The following is a 12,203-nucleotide window of genomic DNA, read 5'->3' on the forward strand; positions in this document are numbered from 1 at the left end:
TTTTGATGGAGAAAAATGCAAAAATTTGTAACATTTTGTTGATTACAGTATCTTATTTTATTTTTTTTTACAATATATTTCATTATTTTTCCTTTTAAATTGTCCATCCACCAAACATGTTTAAGATTTCACAGACTAGTTTCTATTACAGCTATTAATAATGAGACAGTATGAAAAGTATTTTCTTTTAAACAAAGATATTTTATTACAAGTATTTTGATGCATATTCCCCATGTCAATATCTAGCAATACCCAAGGCCAGGTACAATAATGAAGAAGCTACTGAAGGAGATGGGGATCTGCAAGTTCTTAGGCTAAGTGTAACAGAAAACATTTAAGATTGTACTGTAGGAATCAGAAGGGATTGAATGTGTATTCAACCTTAGGACTTCTCTTTTCCTAACTCTTAAAATATGCAAGTCAGAAAAAGATATCCATGAGGGTGTGGTTTCATCTTACTGAATTCTAGGAATTTAGGATCATTTTAGCCTATACTCCTCCCATGGCAGAGAGAGTGAGACTCCTTCAGAAGGGGGCTGGGCCCACCAAAGATGGGCAGGTCTCCAGCACTCAAGAACCTGAGCCTTGCAAATGTGCAGCGCAGGGCCAAGCTGTATCTCCCTTTGCACATATGCAGTGATACTTTGCACTGGGAGCCCTGGCACAGGAAGCGTGTATTGGTGCTGCACCACCACCAGGCCAGCATCCCTCTGTAGAACTTGGGTAAGAGCATGCAAAGAGGACAGAGCCAGTCTCTTCTCAGTGGTACCCAGTGATGAGTCAATAGGCAAAGGGCACAAACTTGAACACAGGAGGTTTGCTTTGAACATCAGGAATAACTTCTTTACTGTGAGGGTGACTGAATGCTGGCACAGGTTGTGGAGTCTTCCTCCTTGGAGATCTTCAAAAGTAGCCTGTGCGTTGCCTTGCATAACCTGCTCTAGGTGCCCCTGCTTGAACACGAGGGTTGGATCACATAAACTCCAGAGGTCCCTGCCAACCTTAGCCATGCTGTGATTCTGTTACCTCATACCTGAAAGAGCTTTACATGAAGGCAGTTTCCTGAGAGTCAGATGTAATGATTTGTCCCAGGTCCAGAGAGGAACTGTCCGCCATATGACCCCCCTAGACATCCACAGTTCAGTGGCTCTCTCTCAGTCCTTGATGTGACATATTGTTTCCCTGAAAGCGAGCAGTGAAGTCTGTATATTCAATGTTCAAAGTATGTCAGGATTCCCTATCATACCATACACATCACTGTATGGTAACACTCCTTTATTTTGCTTTTTTCAGGAAATTGCTTTAACACTGAGTTAAAACCTGCTCTTGCAGAGAAACCTAGTCTGACTTGCCCTGCTACAACCCAGTAGTTTCTGTGCCTCCAGGAACTCAGTGGGAGTTGCTGACTCCACAGAGCTGATCAGTGGTATTTTGCTTCACACAACGCAGCAGTTCATACCTCCTACTGAGTTTGGAATTATGCTACTACTTTTTTTCATGCTTGAATGTAGCTGTAGTTTGCTCTGTACTCACAGAGCAACTATAGCAGATATATGACTAACGTGATACTAAAACACTAAACTAAAATTAAACTTCATGCAGAAAAGCAGTTATTTTTTTGCCATTATGGAGATGAGCATACTGGTTTGCATTTTTTTAGTGTTTTTTAAAGACTTCCATGGTATGCTTTAAAAACACTGGATTGTTCTGAGATCCTCGCCAGTTTATAACATGAATAGGACATCAATACTTCTGTTACCTTTGGTACTGTGAAACAAAACAAAACAAAACATAACAAAACACACACAAAAAAAGTGGAAGTACTGTATTTTCTGTTGGTTTAAGTTAAAAGATTTAGATATGAAGTAAAAAGCTTCTCTTCCCTTCTGTTTCTCCAGCATTATATTTAACATTTTTTCTTCTGTGTTTTCAACATGTCTCTTGCACTCATATAAAAGCATTAAGTTATGCAGCCCTATTTTAACTTTGTAAGTGCCCTCACTTACAACTTCCAGACACAAACAATTTATGTTGGATAAAACTAATTATGACATGCTATCATTGGACAAAATCTAAGGAAAATATGGTAGTTTTCAAATAGCCAACAATGACTTTTCAACATTGTGAGTGCATTTTTTTTTTTTCTTTTTGTGGGAAATACAAGAATAGCCTCATACACATTCAGCTCCTCAGTATAAATTACAAAAGTGAAAAAGAATGTGTGACGGTGGAAAGTTTGTATCCCACACAATTTCAGCAAACCAAAAAAATGTCTTGCTTGGAGATTTACTGCTGAGTGCGTGAAAGAATAAACACACTTATTGAAGAAAGCAAAAAAGCATTCTGATGATTAATAGGGTTCACAGAAGAAAAACATGTATCCTTTTACTCAAAAGGTCATTAACTACATTCAGATGTGTTTTATAAGAATAAATACTGTATTTATGACGCAAATTTCAGTATAGTTTGAGAGCGGGTTATCTGATAAAAGAAACATATTTTCTGTCTTTATAACTGAAACAAAAATAAATTTCAAATGGAGTATGACCCCATGGTTGTAAGCTAAACTTTTGTCACATGAAAGTAAAAAGGCAAGATGAATATTTTATGAATCTTGTTTTCCTTGTGAAGATACTAAGAAATCGGGTATCAAGGAGTGGCAATTTCATATTAAAATTTACTATCTCCATTCTAATCAGAAATAGATGAGGAAGGTTGAAAAAAAATCTGACTTCTAAACTTTACTCTGTCTTCCTCCTTGTTCCTGTTAGCCTGAAATCAAGTGTTTAAGCAGTGATTCGCTCAAGACACAGCCTCAGCTCCTTGACTTTTCACCGTGCTTTCCAAGCCAGCACAGCAGACCACACAACCAAAGCCACCAGCGCACCAGGATGATGTGTGGAGTGATCCCCTGGCATCTGGACAAACCCACACAAAGGCTGCTGGAGGTAAGCTTTATTATTACATTTTTTGTGTGTGTGTTAAAAGTCCACAGGATCCAGTGAAATCACTGACGGGAGGCAGTGATTCGGCTTGGGCTTCATGTGTTTGGGCTGCCACTGTCCCACAGGTTGTGGTCTTTCTCTTGGGGTTCTGCATAAGATCTCCATAGGAGATCTTGGAAGCACTCATAAAGCATGGTGGAAAGGCGGGCTGGTAGCCGGTACCCCGTGAGGGGGTGACTAAGGACGAGCACACGGCCGCCACTCCCTGAGGCAGCACCGGCCTCAGTCAGCCCTCGCAGCCCGGCCTCCACGCGACCACCCTGAGGCGCTGACGCCCCCTCCCTTCCGCACCCCGCGCATGCTCCCGAGGAAGATTGGGCTCCCGGCGGCCCGTAGCTTCCCCGGCAACCGGCAGGAAGCGCGGAGCGGAGCGGGGGGAGCGGGGCTCTCCTCCTGGCACGCCGGGGCCGGCAGCGCTGGGTCGGGCCCCGCCGAGCCCTCTCGGGAAGGAGGAGGGAGGGAAGAAGGAGGCGGGGGATCGTCGTTGCCCGCCGGCAGAGGGTGGCTGTTTGAGTCCCTCAGCGGTTACGGGGCTCGGGTCCCCCTCGTCTCTCTCGTTCTCTGTCCCAGCAGCGCTCCGGGAGGGTTGTCGCTGGGCAGGGTAAGTGAGCAGCGTGGCCTTTAAAGTCCTGCTCGCTGTCGGTCTGCCTCTGATAAGAGGCTTCCAGGAGCCAAGCTTCTTCCTTTCTGCAATGAAAGGCACCTCTCAGGTGTGCTCTTTCTTGTTGTCTGTATGTTTCTGTCCTTTGCTTGAAGTCTGTCACCTGCCGGCGGGACGGTTCGCATCCACATCAAGCCTGGTGTGGCGCTTGTTTGATTCCCAGCTGTGCCCGTGCGGCCTCAGCTCTGTACGTGCCTGTGCCTCTTCCAGCTCTTGCCTACACAAGGGCTTTCATCTTGTTCGGAGGCCGAGGCCCTCCCTATGAGAAGTCCTTTTTCCACTCCCTTCCGCATCCCCCTGTAGCAGTTGTGCTTTTACAAAACCTTTATCACCGTCTGTATCTTCCATCTTAACTTTTGTCCCAAAGGGCTGATCTGCCTGTTGCTATGTATTATTTATTCATTTATTTAACTTTCTGCGATGGTGTGAACAGTGGCTTTTGAAGTGCATCTAGATTTTGATGTTAGTTAAAACGCTGTTAAAGTCCTTGATGTGTATCTTAATTACTTACTGGAAGAGAAAAAAAAAAAAAAAAAAAAAAAAAAAGAATACTTCCAAGTTAATTCTAAATACTTTTCTGAGAAATACAGAAATACGTTTGTATTATTATTAAGACAATTGCATTATGAGCAAGTGTACATTTCAAAAGTTGACACTGATAGCACTGTTTTGTGATACATAATACTAATGCTAAGAACTTTTTATTTAGTGTTTTTGTGGTATTAAAATATGTTGATTCCAATTTTGCTGACAGTTCTTACTATGTGTTTTCTGAAATGATTAGAGTTTTGTGGTAATAAGGTTACACTTAAAAATTAGTAAATTTTCTTTCTAAGTTATTGTCAGTCTTCTAGGGCTTCAGGATTAATGGCTTTAACGATTTTCATTTTACAAATATAATAGTTTCTGTGTCATGTATGTTTTTGTGTGTTCTAAAGAAACTTTCAGTTGTTTAATTGTGGTACATTAGCTTGTCATTTAAATAGATTGTCACTGAAGGCAGGCTATATCTTGAAAATGTAAAGGAGAACAGTGCAAGATTATGAGGTGTATGCACTTGAAAGATGAAGTGACAGACTTCTCTGTCTAAATGATCCCTTATACTGCATAGGTTGTGGAAGAATAAGTGTTTCTTTTGTCGTACACTTATTTAGATTTTCTTCTCTGTTTGTTAATGTCAGTCTTCAGACCTCAGGATCCTAACCTTTGATATTCTGTCTTACAGGAATGGGAACTCATATTTTTAATCTTTTTTGGTTATAGGTAGTAATGTTCTAAGAATGTCATCAGGCGTCCAAATAAAACCAAAGACTGCAATACAGAAAAGTAAGGCATCCTCTCCTTTGCCATGTTCTCCAGAACCTGCAACTAAACCACAGCCAAAGCCTAGTGACAAGCTGAATCCCAAAACTATTGATCCGGTATGTATAGGTATGGGATTTCTATTTGTTTAAAATAGTTCTCTTGATGGAAGAAATTTCCATGCTTCAGGAAATACATGCAGAAGATGATACTTTCATATGGGAATTTCTATGTGTGATTTTTTTTTTCTTTAAACCTTTTGTAATTAATACAATCAATTAAGCTAAGAAGTCAAATCATGCACACAATTTTAACAATCTTAATGTAGGCGCAAACACTAGAAAGATAGAAATAAAGATTTCATGGTATTTCCTGCTATATGCTTAGTGATATGATGCTTAATCTTGAAAGTAGTATTGAATGATCATGTCAGTAAATGATACCATAGCTCGCATGGATAAGAAGCATGCATATAAAATAACTTTGTGCAAGTTTTCCTGCCATGAAGCTCCCCACTGATTTCCAGTGCCCTCATACCATCTTGCCCAACATTTGGTGTGTCTCTATCATCTTACCATCTTGTACTTTTGTCTGTACTCAGATCAGGCTGGAATTGGAGCAAAGCATGTTACATATACATGTTACCTGCATATAATTTTTCACATCCTTATTGCATATGGCAATATTGCATATGGCAATAAGGATCATTAGGAGAGTGAGAGGTACTTAGTCTGTTAAGAGAGAACCTGTAAGACTTCAGTGTTAAGATTTGCATGACAAAGTAGAAAAATGAGAGCATTCCACCAGGAATGTATTCATTTTTGCAACCTCCTAGCCTGACAATTCTGAAAAGGACTTTTTTGATAAATCGTATGTGTTTTCCATCCTAAGATCTTTCTTTTTTTGATTATTTTTAGAATCATGTGATTAAGTTCCTTTCTTGATAAACTGCAGTTTTAACATATTCAAACATTACTGTTATAACCAAATAATTTTTGGTTGTTGGTGTCCTCACAGTTTGGTACTCCTTCTAGAACACCTTCTGCATTTGCCGCTATATATGCTAAAGGTGGCATTCCATGCAGGTATGTTAGTTTTGTTTCTTTTCTTTCTTATATGTATTATGGTTAGGTAGAATTATGCAAGTTGAAAAACATCTGTTCAAAACTCCTTGCTCTTTTAGTTAAGCAGTTTGATTCCATTCATTTCAGAAGAGATTTCTACTACTTAGCTCTTTTCAAAGAAAGAAGCAATTTTACATGTTTGACATGGCTTTTTTGTAAAGTATTAAACCTTTTTTACAAACAAATGAGATTTCTTCATATGTTTTCTCCTCCCTAATAACAACAATAATAAAATCAGTGCCATTTTAGTAAGCAGACATCTTGCAGTCTTTTTTTGTCTGTAGTACTATGAAATAAATTGTGTATCGTTGTGTGTTAATTTGTTCAAACTTTACTTCTTTATACAGGTTAGTGCATGGCTCAGTAAAACACAGACTGAAATGGGAATGCCTTCCTGAAACTGTTCCTTTTGATCCTCTTCTTGTAACACTGGCAGAGGTAAACTCTTGCATAGTTAAGCATACAGTATTTCTTTCACGTAGTGCTGAAAAGTTATGCAGATGTACAGTAGCTACGTTTTTATGTCAGCTACTGTGTTATTTAGTTGCTACTATAGCTGGACTGCTGTGGTTTGTGGTTTATTCTTTGAAACAGGAGATAAATAAGTGTCTCTGAGCTATATGCTCCTAAAAGCTAAGTAATGCCAGTCTGCTTTTTCAGGATTCAATTAAAATTGTTGTAGGAGGAGCTAAGGTGCAGCCGGTCTCCAGACCCACTTTCAAATATGAAGTTAAGTAACAAACGAGAAGCAAACTCATCCCTTTCTGACCTGAGCATTTAGCTGGGATGTGGGAACCCTGTGGAAAAAAGTAGGATTTCAGTTCTTCCAAACACCTACAAAGAGTTTGTTTGTTCTTTTTTTTTTTTTTTTTTTTCTTTCCACAGCACAAACCTTTCACGTGTATTAATTACAGTCCGGGGTCCAAAAAAGTCCTCTAGGGATTGTGAAAACACAAACCTTTTATAGGTAAAAGACTGATCATATAGTCACCAAAAATGCATAGGGATGTGTTCACTGACTGGATTTGCCTGGGACTGAAAAGGTCTAAGCATTTTCAGAGTTCACAAAGAAGTATTGATTCTTTAACTCATACCTTTTGGAAGCATTGGAGTCTACCGTTCAGTAGTCAGTGTAGTTGAATTCCACAGCTCAATTTCAATCAAAAACTGTTGTTAGCCTTTGTGTGCCTCTGCAATGATCTTTATGCGTTGAAATGTGTGAACTGTCATGGACTCTTTCTACTTCTTTGGAGGTCCTGACTGTGCCTGTACTGTGAAAAGAAATGCCCACCTCCAAGCTAGTGTCAACTGATACCTACTGTGGATAATATAAAGAGTAATTTAAAACCAACTGTATTAGATTTTTCACTTACCTGTTTTCTGGTAACAGCCACCTGGTGGATTTCTTTGTGTTGTTTTTTTTTTTTCACTGCAAATGAATAATTTACTGTTTATCTGATACTAAATGCAAAGGGTAAAAAAGCTTTGTCCAAATGAGATACTATATAAAGAAATGTGTTTATAAAACTTTTCTTTTATGAGGGATAAAAAGTAGTTGTTCCTTTCTGACTGCTGCGGTCTGTATATATTTGTCTCTACTTTGCTATGTTCCGTAGTTTTTCTTATTATTCTAGGTCACTGGAGAATGCTATTTCTTCTTTTGACCTCATAGTGCCATTTCTGTAATAGATGTGGTTTAGCTAGAGGTATATCCTTTTTCTTTGGAGGCATCTGAGTAAAGTGTTATGCATTTCAGTTACGCTGTTTTACAAATTGTTACACCTGAAGAGGAGGAAGGCTTTGGTGTTAGCCTCTTTCAACACAATCATCCAAAACCCTGACAGATTAAAGACAAATACAAATACAAGCGACTTTTTTGATGTGAAAAACAGATGAGACAGTTGTGACTTTTCATGAGAAACCAGAGAAGAAATGGAAATCACTACTGTTCATCTGCTTTTGCTTTAATCTTACGTAAAATATTTTCCTCTTTACATTCTAACAGCTTGTTGTAGATGCTTTTCTGGACCAAACAGTGAGGTTGTCTCTTCCACGTTGCTTTACCACACAGTTATGTCACACAGTTATACCACACAGAATCACAGAATGCCTCAGGTTGGAAGGGACCTCTAGAAGTCATTTTGTCCCCCCTTCTTCTCAAGCAGGTCATTCTAGAGCAGCTTGCCCAGGGCCATGTCCAGGTGGCTTTTGAAATGCTCCAAGGAGAGAGAGACTGCAAACTCTTAGGGCAACCTGTGCCTGTACTCTGTTACCTACACATCACAGAAGTGCTTTCTGATGTTCAGACAACCTCCTGTGTTCCATTGTGTGCCCATTGCCTCTTGTTGCTGCTACATTACTTTGTATGTGTGTGCTATGCACACTCCTTCATATTTAGCAATTTAAATCACTGGCCTTTTTGGAGCCCTGTGCTGGTTGAGAAGCTAGATTTTGTAACTAGATGTGAACTTGTGTAACAGATGAGTTACACTTTTATATTGAACTGTGTGTGTTTGCACTTGTAGACATACACTTTGCCAGTGACTGAGTCAATCAGACTTCATTAGAGGTGGAAAGTTCAGCAAAGGAATTATTAGGGGTCTAATGGCTTACTGACAATTACACAGAGGTATATTTAGTACTCATTATGTGTTCCTGGTTAAACTACAAATTGGTACTTAGGATGAGGAAGGGAAATGTAGTTCTAAAATGCTGTTGTAAACAGTATGTCTCGCTCACATAGAGGTAAACATGAAGATTTCTTCCAAAGGTTGTCCATCAACTTCAGCCATCTGAATGTTATTTTTAAATAATAGTGACCAGAAGTCTTCAGGGATTTCTTCTAACTGAGGTACCGGGGTACAAAAAGTACAAGGTACTTTGATGACCTAGAGCTTAATGAGTCAGTCTAGACAACAGGCTGCCATGAGGCCTCCCCTCAGGCTTCTCTACTCTGGGCTGAATAAGCCAAGCAACTTCAGCCACTCCTAATGTGTCTTCCTCTTTAGACCCTTCACTATCTTTGTAGCCCTCCTTTGGACACGCTTTGCTAGTTTTATGTCCTCGTTTTGTGGTGCCCCAAAATGCACACAGTGCTCTAATTGAGGCCACAGCAGCTAGGAGTGTTGTGCCTGATGTTCCCCAGTTGGCCTTCCTGGCAGCCAGGGCACACAGCTGGCTGCTGTTCAACTCGCTGCCAACCAGATATGTTTCAGGAGTCTAAATAAATATTGAATCCGGTCTGGGAGGTAGAATAAAGTGTATACTATAGAGTGAGCTTTTTTTTTCCTTTTGAAAGATCAAATGTCAATATCTAAAGTAGCTTACAGCTCCTATTGCTCGTATTACCATATGGCTTTAAATCTTTGAATTCTGTTGCTCAGGTCTTGGCTAGACATGCTTATTTGTACCATTTTAAAGTTTTTGCGTTTGTGGGGGGGGTATTTTACTTTCTTTTTTTCTTTTTTCTTTTTTTTTTTTTCCCTCAGGGTACAGAAATTAGTTACAAGTGTGTGTATATATATTATATATATATATGTAGTGTTGAAAAAAATCATTATCTTTAATCACTCTACCTAAAGAAGTACAAGTACTGATTGAAATAGCAATGTTCACAATGTGAGTCTTAATATTCAGTGTTCCAAAAGAAAAATGAATAGGAATATTCTGTGAGCAGAGTTGTACTCAATGGATCCACACGGTGGAGTTAGTGTATCTTATGTTTTGAATTGATCTGTTATCTAAACATTATCTTTGTGCTAGATGGAACTTTTTAAAAGTGATTTTGTTTAAAGACTATTAAAAAAACGTTTTATATTTACAACAGGGTCTGAGAGAGACAAAGCATCCCTATACATTTGTTTCAAAGGAGGGTTTTAAAGAATTACTTATGGTTGAAGGTGCTGCTGAAAAAACAATTCCCTTGTTGCCTCGTCTAGTTCCAGTGTTAAAGGCTGCATTGGTATGTCTTACTCTTCCTACAGAGATTTTCATAGATTTTTTTTTTTCTTTTTAAGCTGGTGAGGACTACAAGGAAAACATTAATGTGATAAATCTGTTGGACAGGCTTTTATTTTGGGGTTCACAGGTGTAGGGGTATAGTGTCTTTTTCTCATGTTATCCCTGCCTTGGTTCACTTAGATAAATGAGTCTTTAAGAGTAAAATCAGATGAGCAACTCCTTGTATAGCTGAGTGATAGCAGCTATGGGCAAATTCGGTAGAAATGTTCTGTTAAAGATATGAATATAAGCAGAAAAAAATATAAGTAATCATGGTGGTTTTTATGTCCACATGCAAAACATGTTTGATATGAAATAAAGTGGAGATGCCAGAATAAATAATCACGTTACATTTAAAAATGTAAAAAAAAAATGCTACAAAGATAAAATAGAATACATCCATGAGGAAAAAGGAAGAATATTATTATAATGTTTGAAGACATAATCTTCATTTTTAAAATGTTTGTAATTTTTTCAACTCCTTCAGAAAATAATGTGTTTTAAAAGTACTGGCCTGGAATACTCTTTTGGATCTTTTTAATATCTTTCAGAACACTTTTTTAGTTTGGCCATTTTCTGTCGTTTATTCTAGCTGTGCTTCAGTTATATTTTCACAGAGATGGATAAACACTGAAAATTCTTTGAGATACAAACTCAGAGGTGTAATAGAGGATCAGTGTTGTTTATTATTAACATCTTTGGTTTATTTTGGAAGACATAATTAGAAAAAATATTATTGTGTGTTCTTCCAATAACTTATTTATCTGATAATTTTTATTGTTGCCCTATTCAACGAGACAAGACTTTATATCAAAACCTACTGAGCAATGACTTCTTCTTTCTTCTACTTAAACAACAAAAAAAAAAAACAACACACCAAAACATTCAGGGCCCAAATGTCAGAATAGAAGAATGACCCTTTAAATAAAGGTCACTATTAGTACAAGGAAAATGGTCATGAAACAATTTCTCTGCTCAGGGAAGAGTGAGATAACTAAAGCAGTAGAGAACTCATATAGAAGAACTTTCCCATGGGAGCAATAGAAATGACAAAGCCACCTTAGAAGTAGATAACAGCGTGATAATTGCTGGCAGATGAAAAAGCTGTAGTTGGCAGGGGAGTAAATTCATTGATCCAGAATGTCATTTGTTTGTGGATTTCTCCAACAAAGACAATTGTTATGAATTACTTAGGAATTACCCTGTATTCAATACATTTATAACTAAAATTTCCCTCAATTTTGATATATGCACATTTTAAAGTTTCTTTTTAGCATGCTGTGAAGCAGTGCATATAGGGTATGTTCCAAAACTATCAGTATAGTGCCTTTTTTGCCTGATGAATACATTTATTGATTTGTTCATCAATCAAATATTAGTTTCCTTTTTTTTTTTTTTTTTTGAGGAAGTGCAATAGTTTCACTGACATGGATGCTTTTGTTTTCTGCTTTAAAAAATACTTCTGCATTAAAGTATTACATCTGGATAGTTATATTCAGTCATGTTGTATTTCTAAACTGCTTTTAATGTTACAAAAAATTAGCAGTTCCACAGCACTTTAAATTTATCAAAATACTATATACAATCATAATATAGAGATTGCAGTTTTGAAGAAACTGTGTTTGTTTGAATATTAGTCTGACAGGATTTTCCCCTTCCTTTGAAGGCCCATTCAGATGATGAAGTATTTGAAAGGGGATTGGATGCTTTAGTTCAACTGAGTGCTGTTGTTGGCCCATCTCTTAATGATCATCTTAAGCATCTGCTCACAAATGTAAGTTTTTAGTGCTGTAGTAACAGATCATCTGTATTTTTATGGTTAAGATGTTTGTTATAGTATCTGCACAGATATATTGGAAGACTCAGCAGTTTCATGAAAAGCATTGCTTTGTATATTCCTCTGTGTAAATCTGTTATTCTTTAATAATGTGGTGACATATAAAGTTCTAGCAGGCTCCAAAAACTGACGTTAAGGTAAATTGGAGAAAAATGGAATTGCTTTCTGTACTACTTAAAAAAGATCCAGCTTTGAGCCTGAGGTGAAACATTCTATGTTTTGAAGGAATTTTTATATTTACTGGTAAATGAGTGTGAATGTTTTCAAAAATCTGT

General features: G+C 37.9%; 1 protein-coding gene across 5 annotated transcripts in view; it reads left to right on the forward strand.

Moving 5' to 3' along the window:
• Window positions 1-3,468: 3,468 nt before the first annotated feature.
• Window positions 3,469-12,203, forward strand: part of PACRGL (parkin coregulated like) — a 41,049-nt gene continuing 32,314 nt past the window's right edge. For 4 of the 5 annotated variants that reach the window (XR_014692948.1, XM_084518859.1, XM_084518856.1 and 1 more), the window contains exons 1-6: window positions 3,469-3,606; window positions 4,930-5,087; window positions 5,986-6,053; window positions 6,440-6,530; window positions 9,919-10,053; window positions 11,758-11,865. Coding sequence is in view for 4 of the 5 variants with exons in the window: in XM_084518859.1 (XP_084374985.1) it covers window positions 4,947-5,087; window positions 5,986-6,053; window positions 6,440-6,530; window positions 9,919-10,053; window positions 11,758-11,865 (543 nt within the window). In the remaining variant the exon portion in view is untranslated. Of the gene's footprint in view, window positions 3,716-4,929; window positions 5,088-5,985; window positions 6,054-6,439; window positions 6,531-9,918; window positions 10,054-11,757; window positions 11,866-12,203 lie in introns of all 5 variants that reach the window. The other variant, XM_084518857.1, reaches the window with a different exon arrangement.

The sequence above is a fragment of the Aythya ferina genome (genome assembly GCF_964211825.1).
Source record: "Aythya ferina genome assembly, chromosome: 4".
Taxonomy (NCBI): domain Eukaryota; kingdom Metazoa; phylum Chordata; class Aves; order Anseriformes; family Anatidae; genus Aythya; species Aythya ferina.